Raw genomic sequence first — 21,125 nt, forward strand, 5'->3', positions numbered from 1 at the left:
CAGTATTCACTATTTGCAACTCAGATACTGAAGCAATGTTTCCCCACATGCAGCAAGACTTGAGGAACATTCGGGCTTGGACTGATAAGTGATGAGTAACATTTGTGCCATACAATAACCATCTTCAACAAGAGACAATTAATTTTTTTTAAAAATAATTTTTATTAAGATATTCACAAAATATAAACAACAAAACAATATTAACAAAACAACCATGGTAAAAACCCAAGAACAACACCCACCCAACTACAAAAGCAACTGCAAACAAAGAGAAAAAAAATGCAAACAACAAAAGGGAAAGAGATAACACCCGCCACATCCCACAAACCCATGTACACAGTTCTCCCTCCCACCGAACCCCCCCCCCCCCCCCCCCCCCCCCCCCCCCGGTTCCTGCTGCTGCCGGCCTATTTCCTACCGTTCCGCCAGGAAGTCCAGGAAAGGCTGCCACTGCCTAAAGAACCCTTGTACTGATCCCCTCAGGGCAAATTTCACCTTCTCCAATTTGATGAACCCCGCCATACCATTGATCCAGACCTCCACGCTTGGGGGCCTCGCATCCTTCCATTGGAGCAAGATCCTCCGCCGGGCTACTAGGGACGCAAAGGCCAGGACACCGGCCGCTTTTGCCTCCTGCACTCCCGGCTCCACTGCAACCCCAAAAATTGCGAGTCCCCAGCCTGGCTTGACCCTGGATCCCACCACCCTCGACACCGTCATTGCTACCCCCTTCCAAAACTCCCCCAGCGCTGGGCATGCCCAAAACATATGGGCGTGGTTCACTGGGCTCCCCGAGCACCTAGCACACCTGTCTTCTCCCCCGAAAAACCTACTCATCCTTGTCCCAGTCATGTGGGCCCTATGCAGCACCTTGAACTGTATGAGGCTAAGCTTCGCACAGGAAGAGGAGGAATTCACTCTCTCTAGGGCATCCGCCTATGTCCCCTCCTCAATATCCTCACCCAGCTCCTCTTCCCATTTACCCTTCAGTTCCTCCACCGAGGCCTCGTCTACCTCCTGCGTTACCCGGTATATGTCCGAAATCCTCCCTCCTCCAACCCACACCCCCGAGAGCACCCTATCCCGTACCCCACGTGGGGGAAACAAGGGGAAGCCCTCCACCTGCCGCCTGGCAAACGCCCTAACCTGCATGTACTGAAACATGTTCCCCGGGGGAGCCCAAACTTCCCCTCTAACTCCCCCAAGCTCGCGAACCTCCCCTCCACAAACAAGTCCCTCAACGTCCTAACCCCTACCCTGTGCCAGCCCAGAAATCCGCCATCAATGCTCCCTGGAACAAACCGATGGTTCCCCCGTATCGGGGCCTCCATCGAGCCCCCCACTTCTCCCCTATGCCGTCTCCATTGCCCCTAAACTTTGAGGGTAACCGCCACCACCGGGCCCGTGGTATACCTCGTTGGAAGGAGCGGCAATGGTGCCGTTACCAGCGCCTCCAGGCTCGTGCCCACACAGGACGCCATCTTCATCCCCTTCCATGCTGCCCCTTCCCCGTCCATTACCCACTTACGCACCATCACTGCGTTGGCAGCCCAATAGTATCCACATAGGTTGGGCAGCGCCAGCCTCAACAAGAGACAATTAATAATCTCCCCTTGATATTCAATGGCATTACTATTGCTGCATCCCTTCCCAGCAATATCTTGGCAGATACGATTGATCAGAAACTTAACTGGACCAGCCATATTAAAACTTTGGGTACAAAAGCAGTTCAGAGACTGGGTATTCCATGGCGAGTAACTTACCTCCAGACTCACTAAGCCTATCCACCACCTACAAGGTATATCAGGAGTGTGATGTAATAGAATGTTCTCCACTTGCCTGGATGAGTGCAGTTCTCAGAACACTCGAAGCTCAACACCATCCAAGACAAATTGATCAGCACCACCATAAGCACTCACTCCCTCCTCCACCAATGCACAATGGCAGTAGTGTGTACGATCTGCAAGATGTGCCAACACATTCCCATAATGTGACCCCTGCACTAAAAAGGGCAGGGCACAAGGAAATACCAGCACCTCCAAGTTCCACTCCAAACCACAAGCATCCTGACGTGGAAATATATCACCATTCCTTCACTGTCAGTGGGTTAGAATCCTGAACTCCCTTCCTAACAGTGGTAAGGGTCTACATACACCACATAAACTGCAGTGGTTCAAGAAGGCAGCTCACCACCACCTTCCCATGGGCAATTAGTGATGGGCAATAAATTCTGGCCTTGTCAGTACCCACATCCCATGAATGATTAAGAATCATAGAATTTAAAATGTAGAAGGAGGCCATTCAGCCCAATGGGTCTGCACCGGCCCTTGGAACTAACACCCTACAGAAGCCCCTGCCTCCACCCTATCCCTGTAACCTAGTAACACCACCTAAACTTTAAGGGACAATTTAGCATGGCCAATCCACCTAACCTGCACTTGCTTGGACAGTGGGAGGAAACCGGAGCACCCGGAGGAAACCCACACAGGGATGGGGAGAAAGTGCAAACTCCACACAGTCACCCGAGGCCGGAATTGAACCTGCGACCCTGGAGCTGTGAGCCAGCAGTGCTAAGCACTGTGCCACCATAGCGCCAAGAAAAAAAAACAAAAAACGGATGATGCAATAGAAACTGTACACATCTAAAGAATAAGTGTTCATTCCATGCTGATCTATCATTGGGACGTTCCACAGCCAGAGGTGACGGAATGGCTAAAACCTGTATGACACTTAGCTAAGCCTTTTTAGCATCTACAACACTTTGAACATTTTTTTCTTGTTGTTTATCTCCCGAAATTAAATCATATCACTTGAACTTTTCTCCAATCCTATTGTACCACTTGTATATTCTTAAATAATTAACATTGTCCTGAAAAAGATCTGCCTTATGTCGGGCTTTATACATTAAATATGCACTCCTTGTTTTTGATTATCCGCAGCACAAACAGTTCAATTATTATCAACAACAGTTTGCCTTTATATAGCAGAAAGTTGCAAGGTGCTTCACAGGAAAATTTGTCAACTGCAATTTGACACTGGGTCACTGAGGAGATAGTAGGGCTAATGGCCCAAAGCTTGGTCAAGAAGGGTGACTTTAAAAAGAATGTCTAAAAGGAAGAGGGAATTCCCAGCTTGTGGCCCAGAAAGCTGATCTCGCAGCCACCTCGGGTGCAGTGCCAAGTATGACCCAATGCTGCCCCAATCTCAATCCCCCACCATCGCTCAGGATCCCCCCAACGCCCTAACGTACCTGCTAGGGGCTCCTTGAGGCCCCCCCACCCTTACCCCCATCACCCCACCTTGTAAAGGCAAGGCACCCCTGTGCCCGATCCCGAGCAGAGGCAACCTGGCACGTGGGTACCTTTGGCTCTGTCAGCCTGGAACTCTGGTAGTGCCACCTGGGCACCTGGCAGCATCAGGGTGGCACTGCCAGGCTGCCTGAATATCACCACCAGGGTGCACAGGTGGCAGTGCCAAGGCACCATGCTGGAAGTGCCAAGATGCCCAGGTAGCAGCAGGAGTGTCAGGGTGCCACCCTGCCCAGAGCCCGACCACCCGGACGCCTCCTTTGGCAGGCACCCCCTCCCGGATGCTGTTATGCCTGGCCCATGTTTTTGTGGACAAGTACCAAATGGCGCCATGGTGAAATCTCCCAGGCATGGACATTCGTTCCTGGGCCTTGGGGAATCCGGCGGCGACATATTCAAGTAAGCCTGACTGTTCGTTTAAAAAGTTTAAATCTGGATCCTGCCCAGTGAGGGTGAGATCCAGATCACGAGATCTCACATGCCGTTCTGAGTGTCGCAACTATCGTAAGAGACCTCTCTCAGGATTTAACGGCCTCATTGCGTCATTGGATCGGGAGCGATGAGGCCATTCATTGGTGTCCCATATTTCAAGGGGCATTTTAGGGCTCGAGGCGAACATAGCAATAGAGAGGGCCAATGACAGGGATGGAGTTGAAGACAAGTTTGAGGCCTGACTTAATTGGAAAAATCAGCTAACTGAGGTGATGGGTGAAGGCTTTGGATCAAATCAGGACATGGGGAGCAAAGTTTAAGATGACCTGAAGTTTACATGATATAGAATATGGGAGGCCAACCAGATGGGCCGGAAGAGCATTGGAATAATCAAGTCTGAAGGCATAAAAATGCGTGGATTAGAGTTTCAACAGTGTTGTTAAATCATGGAAGTAGGCAATCTTACTGATATTTCTTACCATCTTCATAATTTTGCAAACTTCTATTTCATGGCGTCCTTTTTCCTCCTGTGTAAAAGTCCAACTTTTTCCCTAACGTTCCTTCACGACAGAGAATTCATTAGCATATTGTTCTAATGCTGTATCCTGTAAAGGTCAATATTTTTTCCTGTAGTCGGCTGACTAATGTGTTTTTTAATTATATTAACTCTCTTGATGAGTGTTTTACCTTCCGTGTTAGCCTTTACCACTGCAACTTGAAGCAGTTGACTTGGATACTGCTTCCCTAAATGTGCGCATACATTCACCAATCTATGTAAACGACTCCTGGAGCTTGCTTGAGTGCGTAGGTGACTGATAATGAAGTGATTTCCATTCTATTGCCCACAAGAAGTTTCATCGTGATTTACAAATCTGATTCCTGACCATGGTTTTACACACAGGAAATTTAAATTGAACCTTTAGAACGTTTCTAGGGTTACTAATACAACCTTCATAAAATATTAAGAAGGCTGCTGGCATAATGTTCCTCATCTCTCTCAAATGATGTTGAGTTTCTCTGAGACACTTCTGTGGCCTGTTTAGTAAGATGATTACATATTCACTCTGACCAGGTAGTCAGTATAATAATTAGACAGTATACTCGAGAGACTAAATGTTAATAATTGACTGCTGAAGGTGACTACTGTAGATTTAGTCAGAAAGGAAGTATCTGGTGGCGAAGTCACGTTATGTGTAATGATAACTTTACATTCACATTATGTCTTGTGACTCACTGATTATAGTTGTACTTTACCTTCGCCCACTGTCATGTTGATCTTGTGAATCATAAATGGGGGACCGTGTTACTTCAAAATGTTAATGATGCAAAATGTGCCAAGAGTTTGGAGAGTTCCTACTTGGTGTGGGCTCACAACTCAAAATGGACATTTGGGCAAAGATTTTCATCCCTGTCATCTTTACCCGCGGTCCTTCTTTAAGAGGTTGAATAAAATTATTCCGGGATTTGTATGAGCAGGGAAGTCCCCACGGGTGAAGAGGTTGATGCTTGAAAGGAACAGAGGAGAAGGGGGGGCTGGCGTTGCCGAACTTCAGCAACTATTACTGGGCAGTCAACATAGCAATGATAAGGAAATGGATGGTGGGTGCAGGGTCGGTTTGGGAGCGGATGGAGGCTGCTTCGTGCAGGGGCACTAGCTTAGCAGCCCTGGTCACGGCGCCTCTGCCACTTCCGCCGGCACGGTACTCCACCAGCCCGATAGTGGTGGCGGCTCTTCGGGTCTGGGGCCAGTGGAGGAGGCATGTAGGGGAGGTAAGAGCATGGGTGTGGGCCCCAATCTGCGGCAACCACCGATTTGCCCCGGGGAACATGGATGGGGGTATCGACTGTGGAGGAGGGCGGGGATTGTGAGGATGGGGATCTGTTCCTGGAAGGGAGCTTTCCGAGCATGAGGGTGCTGGAGGAGAAGTTTGGGGTGGCGAGAGGGAACGACTTTAGATACTTACAGGTGAGGGATTTTGTACGCAGACTGATGCCGTCCTTCCCACGTCTCCCGCCGAAGGGGAGGCAGGACAGGGTAGTTTCTAGGGGAGAGGTGGAAGAGGGTAGAGTTTCAGACGTCTACAAGGAGCTAATGAGAGCTGAGGATACGCAGACCGGGGACCTGAAGCTTAAGTGGGAGGAGGAGTGGGGGGGGGGGGGGGGGGGGGGGGAGAGAGAGGGGGGGCGGTTTGGAGCTGGAGGACGGTATTTGGGCAGAAGCCCTGAACAGAGTAAATACGACTGCAACATACGCCAGGCTCGGCCTGATCCAGTTTAAGGTTGTGCACCGGGCCCACATGTCGGTGGCCCGGATGAGCAGATGTCATGTCCCGGTTATTGAAAACTGGGGTGGTAATGAGCCTGGAGGTGGCACTCTTTGGACTTTTGGAGGACCCGGGAGCCCAGGAAGAGAGAGAGGCCGACGTTCTGGCCTTTGCTTCCCTGGTAGCCCGGCGACGAATATTGTTAGCATGGAGGGACTCAAAGCCCTAGAGGGCTGAGGTATGGCTATCGGACATAGCGAGCTTTCTTGGCCTAGAGAAAGTCAAGTTCGCCTTCAGAGGTTCGCTACTAGGGTTCGCCCGAAGGTGACAGCCATTTATTGACTTCTTTTCAGAGGAGTAAGCTTCAGCAGGGAGGTTGGTTGGTGGGGGGAGGGGGGGGCTTGGGTAGAGTAGAGTCGAGTAGAGGGGATATTGAGGCAGGTCCGTGCGTGAACAGAGCCGTGGTTTGCACTATGTTTTATTTGTAATTTGTGTCTTGACTTTTTGTTTTTGTACTGTACAATGTCACTTTTTCTAGATGCCTTAAATACTTCAATAAAATTGTTTGTTTAGAAAAAAAGATTTTCATCCCTGGGTTCGATTCACCGAGTCTGGAGATAGAATCCGTATAATACCGACAGTATAGTAGGAGGTCATTCGGCCCATCGAGTCTGCATCGACCCTCTGAAAGAGCACCTCACCTAGGTCCTATTCCCCGCCCTATCTCTGTAAAGCCACCTAACCTGCACATCATTGGACTCTAAAGGGCAATTTGCATAGACAATTCACCTAACCTGCACATCTTTCGACTGTGGGAAGAATCTGGAGCACCTGAAGAAATTTCATGCAGACAAGGGGAGAACAGGCAGACTCCACACAATCGCCCACAGCCAGAATTGAACCTGGGTCCAAGGCGCTGTGAGGCAGCAGCGCTAACAACTATGCCTGGCCTTTTAAAAATTTCCGCCTGCAGATTGGATTTTCGGTTTGGTGGTGGGCTAGGGCAGTAATAGGAGATGGAGCAGATGGCCTGGAATGAATCCGTCGGCTGCTGAGACGGCCTTCCTCTTTGCTCTGGCCCTGTGTTTCAAGAAATGAAGGTGTGGGGGGCTGCCATTTTGTAGGGCTTCAACCAATTTCAGTTACTTGGGGGTGCAGGGTGGCTCGGGACTGGGGTGGGCTCCGAAGGTATAATTCTACTAGTTTGTTGGGGAGGGTGAAGGCCGATTTGACAAGGTGGGCCAACCTCCCTCTGTCGTTGGTGGGCGGGGTGCAATCAGTTAAAATGAATGTGCTGCCGCAATCTCTGTTTCTATTTCAGTGCCTGCCGGTCTTCCTACCCAAATCTTTTTTCAAGGCGGTAGACAAGCTGGTCTCCTCATTTTGAGGGGGGGGGGGGGGGGTAGCTGGTTGAGGGCGGTCCTTCGGAGTGGACGAAAAGTGAAAAGGCTGGGGCTCATAAACTTATTCTATTATTACTGGGCGGTGAACGCTGAGAAAGTGTGGGGCTGAGTCGTGGTGGGGGGCGAGTCCGGGTGGGTTAAGATGGAAGAGGGCTCGTGTCGGGGTTGAGGGCACTGGCAACGGCGCCACTCCCAATAGTCCCGGGTAAGTATTCATTGAGCCCGGTGGTGGCTGCAACTTTGAAGATCTGGAGACAGTTCAGAAGCATTTGAAGTTAGAGGCTGGGTCGGGTGGAATGCTGATTAGGGGAATCATATTTTTGAGCTGGGGAGACTGGATGCAAGGTTTCGGGGGTGGATGGAGAGGGGTATTTGAGCAGTGAAGGATCTGTTTCTGGGGGGCCGATTTGCGAGGTTGGAGGAGCTGGGAGAGAAGTACAGTTTGGCGCAGGAGGAAGGGTTAAAGTACCTACAAGTCCGAGATTTTGCAAGGAAGGAGTTTGCGACCTTCCCCTCAAGGCGGTACTGTCAGCGGGAGGTTTGGAGAGGGGGGTGGTGTCGGTGATCCATGGGAGGATTTTGGAGGAGGACATCCATGGAGGGGATTAAGACTAAGTGGGAGGGAGAGCTGGGGGGAGGTGATGGAAGAGGCACTGTGGTGTGAGATGCTGTGAAGGGTGAATGTCTCAACCTCATGCGCAAGGTTGAGGCTGAATGGGTGCCACTGTAGCACAATGGATAGTACTATTGCTTCACAGCAGCAGGGTCCCAGGTTTGATTCACACTTGGGTCACTGTACAGAGTCTGCATGTTCTCTCCGTGTCTGTGTGGGTTGCCTCCGAGTGCTCCGGTTTCTTCCCACAAGTCCCGAAAGACATGCTGTTAGGTGAATTAGACATTCTGAATTCTCCCTCTGTGTTCCTGAACAGGCCCCGGAGTGTTATTAAAATTGAAGGTTGTGTATAGGGCGCACCCACCTCACAAGAGCAAGGATGAGTCGACTCTTTGAGTAGGTAGAGGATGTCTTGAGTACATAGAACAGTACAGCACAGAACAGGCCCTTCGGCCCTCGATGTTGTGCCGAGCCATGATCACCCTACTCAAACCCACGTATCCACCCTATACCCGTAACCCAACAACCCCCCCCCAACCCCTAACCTTACTTTTCTTTTAGGACACTACGGGCAATTTAGCATGGCCAATCCACCTAACCCGCACATCTTTGGACTGTGGGAGGAAACCGGAGCACCCGGAGGAAACCCACGCACACACGGGGAGGACGTGCAGACTCCGCACAGACAGTGACCCAGCCGGGAATCGAACCTGGGACCCTGGAGCTGTGAAGCATTGATGCTAACCACCATGCTACCGTGCTGCCCCTATGGCAGTGGCAGTGTGGGAGGGGCCCCGCAAACCATGTGCATATGTTGTGCTCCTGCCCGAAGCTGGAAAGACATTGGAGGGAAGTATTTAACATCATCTCGGGGATGCTGCATATGGACTTGGAGCCGGGTCCCCTAGAGGCCATTCTCTGGGCTTTGGACCGACCAGAGTTGCAGGGGCAGACATTTTAGCCTCGCCTCGCTGATCGCTTATAGCAGGTCCTGTGAGGTGGAGGTCAGCTTCCCCGCCCTGTGCCTTGGTGTAGCGAGGGGACCTGCTCGAAGTTTTGACCCTGGAGAAGGTGAAGTTTGAGTTAGGGGGTTGGGGGGGGGGGGGGGGGGGGGGTGAAGGAGGGGTTCTACAATTCATAGGGTTTCTTTATCATGCACTTTTGGGGGTTGGTTGCCATTGAAGGGGGGGGGGGGATGGCAAGGGGGGGCTCTGGTTTGTCATTTGCTTCTTATTTTTAACTTGCAAGTCAATATTTTAGGTTGCATATTGATGGGGTCATTTTGTTGTGTTTTTTTTTGTATGGTGTAAAAGATGAAAATATGGCAAATAAAAATATTTTTTACACAATGTAAAAAGTAAATCCCTCCAGCCCTCAACACCCTACATGCTCCCCATTTCATGCCAATCCATTCCTACCCTCAAAACTCCATGGCAACGTACAGCCATACTTTGCCCTTACCCCTCCATGTCAATTCACCTAGAATCCTTGGGCAGTACCTTGACAGGCTTGACAGTTCCTGGGCAGTTTTGACAGGTTTAACACTTCCTGAACAGTTTTGATAGTTTGATTCCGCCTGTACAGGTTTGACTGTTAACCAGCTGTTTAAGCGTTCTTTGGCAGCTGGTTGGTTCCTTAACAGCTACAGAGCCCTTTACAGTTCATTGGCAGCTGGACAACTCTTTGACCCTTGATGGTTCCAATTAGTTTGTGCGCAAACGTGCTTAGGTATGTTTATTTTTAACAATGCCAAATGCCACCACACCTCTCCCAAAGGGTGCCTTACTTATCCCAAGGGGTCCAGGAACCCAATCCCCAATTTTATCTATACAAATCATTACCTTCCTATGTTAGCTGCCATATCTGTTTTCCTAACACACAGGCATTCTGATCATGACTGCTCACTCTCAACAATTTTAGCGCACCTGGCAGAAGTTTAAAGTTCCAGCAGCTATGTTCCTTTATCAATAGATTTGCACAAGTTTGAAACTTCAGCCCCACCAGGTTTTTTGCATAAAGTGCTTTAGACACGAAAATGTTGAATTTTGAAATTGAAAGCAAATAAAAACGTTTGTGCCAAAGACTACCAGGGTCTAATAGCTGAGCCTCTTGATTGAATTGCAGCTCTTCATTGTGGTCGGAAACAAGACAGTCAATGCTTTTTGGGCAGCCAATCTCAAAGCAGGTGAAGAACTGGATATGGATGCTCCCCCAAGCCATCGTCTTGAATTCATTACTCAAAAATACAAAGAAGGAAAATTTCGAAAAAAACTCTCATCTTTTCAAAATCAGAAAGAACTAAACAAGGTAATGCAAGTTATTCTCAAACTGAGTTCTGCGTAGCCTGATGCTTACTAAAATCGTCCCTTAGTAATTAAGTTAATACTCCTTCGGTAAATGTATCTTTTCAAATATTGACATTGTTTCATATTTTTTCAAAAAAAACAGAATACAAGTTTGTTATGTGTCTTATTTACTCACTTGACTTGATGCAAGACAAACTAACATTGTTTTTTCCATCAACACAATCTTTCATATATGCTGCTCTATTTTCAGAAGCAACCAGATAGATGTTAAGCCAATGTTTGCGCTCAGAAGTAAATTGTCATTTTTTTTTCTTGGTGTTAATTTATTTTCACTTGTCATATCTTTAAAGTGTCATAGGCGATATTTTCAAAAGAGTTTTCATTCAACTCTACAAACAGGACTCCTCGAAGCTAAATCTGATATATTGCTTCACCTCTTATAGTGAGAAAATTGCTTTTCATTATTCCATCCCATCTTTTGTTTCCCCACTAGCCCTAAACAAATAATCATACGCACGCATGCTTCTAAAGAATGACAATATTGAGGATGATGCAAAGAGACTGCAACACTGCAAATGTTGCTGAAATCTCTGTTGAGCTATATCAATTACTGACCATGAGGCACACTCCCCAAATTTCAAGAGATTGTGCCATGACCAAGATGATGAAATCAAACCATTTGGTATAACTGCCAGCTCAGATATTTCAGTTCAGGTGCACATCACCTTTCATTCATAATTGTTGCCTGCCATTATGGCTTCTGTCCCAGTATTATTCCTGAAAGTATGCTTTCTTTGTTGCACTGATCATCTGGTCTCAGCACTTACAATGCTTCTAGAATCCAAAAAGGACTTTCTTTAACCCAGCTCTGGGACCTAAACTGGATTTGTTTTAGTAATATTGTAAAAGGAAGAAAATATTGGGGAGGAAAGGTGAATAATTGTTTAGCCTTGCGATTTAAAGGTTTCTGAGTGTCATCTGTGGCGGGCTTGCAGGGAATTTTGCGGCGAATTCCCCACCCCTTCCTGACGACACTTAGTCACCTTTTTGGGCCTTCGGACGTTTCTCACCGGTTTAACCCACACTCAAATTTTTTTCATCAGGATGGCGCTGAACTGATATCAGGCCACAATTTTGAAAGGGTGCCCTGATCTGTAAGTGAGCTTATGGGTTCATCCCCCACACTTGGGCAATGTCACCCCCCACACAGATGAGCGTTACCTCGTACCCCCGCACATGAGGACACACCACTCTGGGATCCCCAGGGGACCCCCCCTCTTCAGGCCCCCCCACACCATCTTTTAGGCCACCCCCTTTCCAGGGCCCCCACCTATTACCCAACCCCCAGGGACCCCTTCTTACCTGTCCTTGTCGTCCCTCCCCCACCTCCACACATCTTCCACCTTTGGCTTGGTCCCATGAATTGTGAGTGGGTTCCTGATTCCGACGCTTTGAGGTCTTGGATAGATCCTGCGAGGCACCATGACTGTCAGAAAGCCCACGGGAGCCTTCACTCGGGATCTACCGGCCAGATTGCACTTCCATTGGGTGCGACGTGGCCGCTAGATCATGCCCAAATGTTTTAAAAACTAATTTTTGGACCTTTTGCAAAATGAAAAATAACCACCGCACTAAAATGCCTAAACCTGAAATGGAAACAATACTCTGGAAGTACGAAGCAGACAGACAATTAAAATCAAGATGTGAATGACAGCAAGAAGCAGCACCCACACAGCTATAAAACTAGCCGAAGAAAAACATGTGCCGTAATTCTCCTCTGTTCACTGGTGATGGAATTCTCTGGCCCCGTTGGCAGCACAGCTTCCCCCGTCCCCCCTGCACATTTCCCGGAGGCGTGGAGTGGCTTAAGTGGGAGCAGAGAATCCCCCTGCCAGCCAATAATGCACCACCTCCCACCGCCGGGAAACACGCAGCTCGGAGGCCGGAGAATCCTATGTCAGACCAAAACAGAGTATTTTGATGTTCCTTACAAAAAGACAGCTGCACCTGCGACTTATGTGGATTCCAATACTGACACTTTTAATCTGGAGAAATAATTGAAATTTCAGGAGATGTTGTTCTGTCAGGTGTAGAAGGGTAATGAGAATGGTGGCAGTTGGGGATTGCTTGGGCCAAAGGTTTAATATGCCTGACTATCTTTGTGCTTTTGAAGAAGGGTTTGCAACAGAAAGGGTAACTTTATTGTTCTCTCCTTGGTTTCTGACTGGCTGTGTATGTAAGCATTTTCTGCTTCTATTAGATGACATGTGGCCATAACAAAAATTGGATGTTGCTTGAAAAATAGAAAATAGGAGCAGATGTCAGCCATTCGATAGCGCGAGCCAGCTCCACCATTCAAAATGATCACGGCTGATCATCTATCTCAACACCATACCCCCTGCTCTCCCCGTACTCCTTGAAACCTAGAAAGTCTAGAAATCCATCAATTTCCACCTTAAATATATTCAGTAACTTGGCCTACACAGCCTTCTGTAGTGGAGAATTCCAAAGGTTCACCAACCTCTGAGTGAAGACCTTTCTCCACATCTCAGTCCACTCTAAATGGCCTACCCCTTATCTTGGGACTCTGACCACTTGATCACATACCCCAGTCAGAGGATACAACATTGGATTGGATTGGATTTGTTTATTGTCATGTGTACCGAGGTACAGTGAAAAGTATTTTTCTGCAAGCAGCTCAACAGATCATTCAGTACATGGGAAGAAACGGTAATTAAACAAAATTCAAGAAAATACATAATAGGGCAACACAAGATATACAATGTAACTACATAAGCATTGGCATCGGATGAAGCATACAGGGTGTAGTGTTAATGAGGTCAGTCAATAAGAGGGTCATTTAGGAGTCTGGTGACAGTGGGGAAGAAGCTGTTTTTGAGTCTGTTCGTGCGTGTTCTCAGACTTCTGTATCTCCTGCCCGATGGAAGAAGTTGGAAAAGTGAGTAAGCCAGGTGGGAGGGATCCTTGATTATGCTGCCCGCTTTCCCCAGGCAGCGGGAAGTGTAGATGGAGTCCATGGATGGGAGGCAGGTTTGTGTGATGGACTGGGCGGTATTCACGACTCTCTGAAGTTCCTTGCGGTCCTGGGCCGAGCAGTTGCCATACCAGGCTGTGATGCAGCCCGATAGGATGCTTTCTATGGTGCATCTGTAAAAGTTGGTAAGGGTTAATGTGGACATGCCGAATTTCCTTAGTTTCCTGAGGAAGTATAGGCGCTGTTGTGCTTTCTTGGTGATAGCGTCGACATGAGTGGACCAGGACAGATTTTTGGTGATGTGCACCCCATGGAATTTGAAACTGCTAACCATCTCCACCTCGGCCCCGTTGATGCTGACAGGGGTGTGTACAGTACTTTGCTTCCTGAAGTCAATGACCAGCTCTTTAGTTTTGCTGACATTGAGGGAGAGATTGTTGTCGCTGCACCACTCCACTAGGTTCTCTATCTCCCTCCTGGATTCTGACTCGTCGTTATTCGAGATCCGGCCCACTATGGTCGTATTGTCAGCAAACTTGTAGATGGAGTTGGAACCAAGTTTGGCCACGCAGTTGTGTGTGTACAGGGAGTAGAGTAGGGGGCTAAGTACGCAGCCTTGCGGGGCACCGGTATTGAGGACTATTGTGGAGGAGGTGTTGGTGTTCATTCTTACTGATTGTGGTCTGTTGGTCAGAAAATCGCATCCCTGCATCCACTCTGTCCAGCCCTGGCAGATTTTTATACTTTTCAATTGCACCACCTCTCATTCTTCTAAACTCCAATGGCTACAAGCCCTGTCAACTCAGTAGCTTCTCCTACGACAATTCTGCCATCTCAGGAATCAGTCTGGTAAACCTTTGCTGCACTCCCTCCATGGCAAGTCTTTCCATTCATAGATAAGGAGACAAAAACTTCATACAATACTCCAGTACTCACCAAGGCCCTGTACAGCTGCAGTAAGACGTCCTTGCTCCTGTACTCAAGTCATTTTACAATGAAGGCTAACATACCATTTGCCTTCCTGACTGTTTGCTGTACCTGCTTGCTTGTTTTCAGTGACTGGTGTACTAGAGCACCCAGGTTCCTTTGTATATCAACATTTCCCAATCTATCACCATTTAAATAATACTCTACCATTCTGTTTCTCCATCCAAAGTGGATAACTTCACATTTATCCACGTAATACTGCTTCTGCCATTTATTTGATCACTCACTCAACTTGACTAAATCATCGTGAAGCCTTTTAATATCATCCTCCCACTCGTGTTCTCACCAATTTTGTGTCATCAGCAAACTTGGAAATATTACATTTGGTTACCTCATTCAAAGCATTGAAACATTTATGTGAGGGGAAAGTAATTTGGAACATAAAATGTTCAAATTGTAAATATACCATGGCGTGGTACTACAAGCGTCTTGTACTGATGCGCAAAGCTCTGGTCAAAAAATTTATTTTGGCATGTAGATGTTATCAACATGTGCGTTTGATTTAACTTTATCCTGTAATTATGCCACTCCATAATATAACACTGTAATACATTCCACCTTTTTTGTGCAAATAGGCTCTATGTCAAGCAGTCATGAAACCGGATATCTTTGAATCCATGTCACTTGTTTTCAATGGGGCAGATGTCATGTGTGCAACAGGCGAACCTACACATTGTACCCCTTACTTGTTAGCACAAAAAGCTGGCCAACGGTTGCAAATGGAGTTTCTGTTTCACAATAAACTCTCAGGTAAAGCTTGTTTGAGGGGTGCGCCCCAGAACTGTTTATATTTTGAAAGTGACCCTATATTTTAAGAAGGTATTGATTTTGTAAACGTATTTGGTCATCAATATTTCAAATAACTTTTAAAATGCAAAATTTAGACAAAGAGAAGGCCTCTGTTTCTTCTACCAGAGCTTGTATAATTTGCAGACATGCAATTTTCCATGACTAACAGCCATTTGTAGTGGAAAAGTTCTGATAAGTAAACCAACCAAGAAACTATGTCTTAACTCGCAAAGAGCTGGGTGAGTTGGAATCATGCCAGAGGTAAAAATATCAGGAACAGGAACCAAACCAATCTTGACCCACCCATTTTTAGTTGCCAAGGAGTTGGGACAAGGGGCAGGCAGTCAATTAGCTCATAGTTAAAATCCAGGCATAAAACTCTGAAGGCAGCTGTAGAATTTATTGCATTTGTTAACAGAGATGCACCATTGAAGACAAAAATACATTTCCTTCTACAAAACAGAGACTGAGCACCTTAGGATCTTCAGCTTATGGTCATTGTTTTTATACAAATATATATTATAGTGAGGCTACGTGCTCTCAATTAGTCACATTTTAACCACAAGTCGCTGGGCTTCCTGGGTCTCTTGAAACTCTGCAGTTTAAAGAGCACAAATGGGATTGAATGTGTGAGGTAAATAATCTCTACAGCACGGCTTGTGGGTAAAGGGAGCAGGAGTGCTTCCTTCAGGCTTTACAAATTACCTACTGAACCCATCAGATCTATTTGTTAGCTCCTCTTTCCACCCCAACCACCATCTACATTTTTGGACTCAAATCCCCCCCTCCCCCACCCTATCCCCAACGCCTGCCATTGGTAGTGGCCTTGTGGAGCAGATCTCCAGCCTGTCAATCTGGCTGCCTGTGGGCTGGAACCTCAATTAAAGGGGCCTTGCTGTTAAATGATGATGTAATAACTGTGCCCACTCCCCCCCCCCCGGAAATAGAACCTGCCTCCAGGCTAAAATCCAGGCATAAAACTATGAAGGCAGCTGTAGAAGAGATTGCATTTGTTAACAAGAATGCACTGCACTGAGGGCAATGTGACATTTATTTCTCTAACGCAGATTGAGGGTGGAAATTTCCGATATTTTGTCAAGAGTATCAGGCTTTGACTGAAACCCAGTGTGCAGTTCTCCAGCTGCCTGGCTGAGTTTTCGTCCAGATTTTGAGCCACGCAGGGAGTGAAAGAAAATAGTAGGCATGGTTAATTCTGTCACTGTGCTGGAAAGGGCCTGGTTTGCCGACTCCAAGAGATTCGGGCGCCACCTCCTAAAGGTGGAGCACGGTTCAGCATGGAAAGAAAATGGCATCCCCCCCTCCCCCATGGACACAGGGGGAACCCCACCCCAATAGCATCCCCTTTGTGGGCATGAACCCCATTATGTGACTGGTGGGGGCGTGGAAAATCAGGAAACGAGATCTCGCTGGCTAGAATCTCGTTTCCAGATTTGCGCGAGATTTTTCATCCGCATCGCCGTTTGCATTGATGGTAGACGCATGCAAAATCACTCCTGAGCATGTTGGGATCTTTGGCTTCTGGTCATGGCTTTTTAAAAAAAAACAAATGTTCCTGGGTAGCTTTAAGCATCCTCATTTACATCTTTCCCTGTATGCGATCAAAAAGCCTTTAATATATGGTAACAATTCAATTTTGGGGCTTAACAAAAAATTTTATTTCCTTTAATAGCTACTTATTTCACAGCATTATTTTTGTATGGCAAAGCGTCACCTTTTCTGCCCATGCTGGTTTTCTGTTCCTAAGATTGTACACTCATACCTGCCAAGGGAGGGCTGACTTAGACTGATGGTGAGGAGGTTTGGCCTGTGCCGACTACTGTTTCTCTGAGCAAATGTTTTCCCTCAGGAGACAGCGAGCTTTGATAACACAAACAATGAAATCTCAATGCAGGGATGGAAGTGTTTCCATGTAACCTTTTAACCTTAGAAGTGAGTAAATAATTTGAATTCAACCCAGTTGCAAATATTAGCTGTGGGAAAGAATCTATTTGCAAGTACAGGACCCAGAATAATGTATCCCTGACAGGAAGATTGAATAAAGGTTAACAATTCAAGACATTTAGAAGCTGCTTTTTTATAAGAATGTATTCCTTATTTGAATTTGTTCTGAACAATGTTTATTTGCTGTTTATTCATAGTAGTTCCAAAGATTGATGCACTGTCTAAATCAGGCATCCATTCCAATAACACTCAGTCCAGCTTTCTGTGTGGTTTTCTGTACAAGGCCATCAACACTACAAAAACAGTAACTGAGAAAAGATTGAAGGAAGGTAGGTAACATTTTGTTCAATTAATGGTACCTTTCTTTTCGCAAGTAACTTAGCTGCTAAATATTAGGACATAGATTGAGCTTAACTGCAACTGAACGTCAGGGAGCTGGCACCAGCATGGTTTGGTAAGCCAAATGGACTCTCTCTGTGGTGTAATTTTTATGATTATTTAATCAAATGCAGTTTGTGATGGATGCATTAATATTACGATTCAATTTCTTCAAATTAAATTGCGCCTCTTGGTATTGATCCTGTATCACCGTACTCTAATTCAAGTCAAGGAAAAAAGTTGATATATTTGAGTACATGAATCTCTACTCTTCTTTCTTGCTCCTCCCTCTTTGGAGGCAGTGCTGATGCACATTCCTCCCTTATCTCCTTTTCGTTCTGTCTGTGTGTATGATAAACGAATAGATGTTGATCTATCACACAAACATGGTTGCAGATGGAATCAGTGGATTTGATAACAAGAAAACCATACCCTGATGTTGTCCTCCCTTGCAGCGGCTGATAATGTCTAGAAGTGGATATTCACCAAAGTGATGTGCGTAGCACGCAGAGACTGATGAGCCACTGAAGTTGCAAAATCATCTGGTTTGAATTTAAACCGAGGAAACCCAAGTGCTTCAATGATATGATCTGTCTGTCTGCTTGGAGTTTGATGACTCAGTGAATAGTGGACTCTTACTCTGCCAACCTTATTCCCCTTGACCGGAGAGGTTCAATGAGTTTCTGCAGTGAGCAGTTACGCCAGGCAGACCTGGAATGTTCCAGATATTGCCCCTGATTTCCGCTGAGTTAGTTCATCTTGGGGCAGTACAATCTGCTTCAACATTCCTGGGTTAGGGAGAAGATGAATAACCAGGATGAGGCTCCTGATCATTTCTTAGTTGAGCATGAACCTAAAGGTGAGCTTGAGTTGAAGTTAACATTGTTCTTGCTTCACACATGCAAACTAATAGCCACTTGTATAAGGCACTGAAGGGACACCTGCACGCAAAGAACTTTGACTCTTTCCATCCCTACGAACACCCTTTCCACCAGCAAGGAATTTAGGGAAGGAGATTAAATTACTCAGGGTGGGGGTTGGAGTATGGAACGATAGAAAATATACATTTTTTAAACAGCACGATTAAATGCAAGATATTATTTAACAGAGGTACTGATAACTACCTGACCTGCTTGTTACTTATCCTCCAAGAAGAATGAAGAAATCAGCAGAGACTTAAAAATTGTGGTCGCTGATGTTAATGATAGGGAATGTGGAGTCAGTGAAAGCTGGCAAGTTATTTGTTGTGCACCTGCTTCAGATTGTTTTGAGTTTTCTTGTATAATTCCAAAGTAATTTTAATCTCTTCAAATTGTTTCCTTGGCAACAAATGAATCACAAAATGATTGTCGGTTTGCACGTTATATCTTTGACTTTGCCGCATTTAGAATAGGTATGAAGGTGCTGTCATGTGTGAGTACCTTTAAGAAATGGGTGTTTATAAATGGGTATGTATATAAATGTCTGTAGTGAGAGTATCTTTTAAAAAATGGGTGTTTATTATTGCAGTGTTGTCAGAGAGTGGGTGGAGCTGGCTGTCGATCAGCTTTTTACTTTCGTTTTAGGCTGTTTGCTGTCGGGTATGTTTTAGTTTCGTTTTCAGAGCTGGTTAGCTGCAGTCACAGCCAGAAGGTGTATGAGTCTCTCTCTCTCTAATCTAAAGACTGTAAATCGATTCTTTGTTGATTTAAAACTAATAACTGCTCCCAGCAGTGACTTTAACTTGATGTGCTTCTGTTCAAAGGTATTTTTTAAGTCTTATGGATGTTAAAAGGACAGTTTAAGGATTACTTATTGTTGTATTCTTTGGGGGTTATATTTCAATTGATGGTTGCTAAAATGTTCACTATGTCTTAAAAAGGTTAACTTGAGTTCATAGAATAAACATTTTTTTGCTTTAAAAAATACTTTTCCATTTCGCTGTACCACACCTGTAGAGTGGGCCGATACCACAATCTATTAAAAGTTTTGGGTCAGGTGAACTCCATGATATACTTTGGGGTTCTCTAAACCCTGGCCAATAACAGTGTCCACAGTCTGGAGAGGTTTTTTTAGGGATATTGCTCACACAATCTAAGGTGGAGAAGAGAAGGCTGCACAAACTCTCATTGCTGATGTCACTACAGATCACATGATGCTTCACCAGCAGGGATGTATTCTCTGATACAAAACATCCATCCCCCATTGCTTCTTTAATACAACGACAACTGCTGAACATTTTTAAACAGACGCACTTATGCATTATCTCTATACACAAATTTACAACTCAAGTCTCTCAGGATGTCTTTTCGGTTGTATTTGACATTCTGGAAAGTGACTACTCGAGACCTTAGAAGCGTCCTGCTTTCCTTCAGTAGCTGGTACTTCCTGGGTAGTTACCCTCGAGTCCATCTCTATGGATATTGGAAAGTCCTCGAACAGAATCTGAATTTGTCACTACATCTGGCCTCTGATCCGAAGTATCACTGGGTACATTGTCCAAGGGACATAGACCTTGAGATGTTTCTGCGATTTCACATTGTGAAGCTAGTAGTTGGTCAGCATAGAATCTCTACAGTGCAGAAGGAGGTCATTCGGACCATCGAGTCTACACCAATCCTCTGAAAGAGCATCCTACCTAGTCCCACTTCCCCTCCCTGTCCATGTAACCCCATAACCCCACCTAACCTTTGGGCACTAAGGATTTATCCGACAATTACCCAAAAGTGCGAATTCCCTCTGGACAATTGCGCTGGGCTGGGAACCATCCGACCAAAGCAATTTAAATCAGTAACTTCGAATGGCCCTGCCAGTTTACCCTGATAGTAGTTTTAGAAGGGAAAAAAATAACTTCTGACTCCAGAGTAACTATGTAAAAAAAACCCAGAAACAACTTGCACGGGGCACCCCGCACAAAGATGATCCCCCAATGGAATCACCACACCACTCCTAACATCTGACCTGACAACCCCCCCCTCCCCCCACCCCGGTCTGACCCCCACACCCCAAACTGACCCTCCCTCCCTCCAAAACTGACTCTCCATCCCTCCCAAACTGACACCTTCCCTCCTAAACTGACTGATTTCCCTCCTTGTCTCCCAGACTGACGCCCCTCCCTCTCTCTTGACTGGCCACCCTCTTGCATGGCAACATGCAAACACTGATGCTTTGTCAAGATTGCCATTACAAATCAAACAAGAACCTGAAGAACATTTTGTCAACTTTCTGTATTTCTGACTCGTGGATAATGTACCTGTGACTTCATCTCAAGTACAGAAGTATACAAACCGATCCAATGATGGGAAGGTGATGGATATGGTCCAAAAGTAAATAATGTACATATGTGCAGACAATACCAAAGACCATCTCTGTAGCCTACTAGCTGCTAAAGAAGGAATACCATTATAAGGACCGAAGTTTGTTGTCAAGGGTCAATGATCCATCAAAAGAGTAAAATTACATCTATAAAGATAGGGGTGGAACCTTCTTAACCCAAAAATAATGGTCAGCTCCTTGTGTAAACTATCTGTCTCGATGATGTGGCCCAGATAATTTATGGATGTTTTGAAAAAGTCAAACATTTCTTTTTTAACTCTCAGATTATGGTTTTGTAGATGCTTCAGAGTCGCGTCCAAGTTCTTTAAGTATTCCTTGGTGGTGAGAATGTCATCTATATAACATTGCACCCCATTTGGCTAACCCCGAATTT

General features: G+C 46.1%; 1 protein-coding gene across 5 annotated transcripts in view; it reads left to right on the forward strand.

Annotated features, from left to right (window-relative positions):
* Positions 1–21,125, forward strand: part of zmp:0000000660 (arf-GAP with Rho-GAP domain, ANK repeat and PH domain-containing protein 2) — a 494,698-nt gene that overhangs the window by 263,774 nt on the left and 209,799 nt on the right. For all 5 annotated transcript variants that reach the window (XM_038791442.1, XM_038791438.1, XM_038791439.1 and 2 more), the window contains exons 13-15: positions 10,145–10,327; positions 14,884–15,058; positions 17,257–17,388. In XM_038791442.1, coding sequence (XP_038647370.1) covers positions 10,145–10,327; positions 14,884–15,058; positions 17,257–17,388 — 490 coding nt within the window. The remainder of the gene's footprint in view (positions 1–10,144; positions 10,328–14,883; positions 15,059–17,256; positions 17,389–21,125) is intronic.

Source organism: Scyliorhinus canicula, chromosome 3, assembly GCF_902713615.1.
Source record: "Scyliorhinus canicula chromosome 3, sScyCan1.1, whole genome shotgun sequence".
Taxonomy (NCBI): domain Eukaryota; kingdom Metazoa; phylum Chordata; class Chondrichthyes; order Carcharhiniformes; family Scyliorhinidae; genus Scyliorhinus; species Scyliorhinus canicula.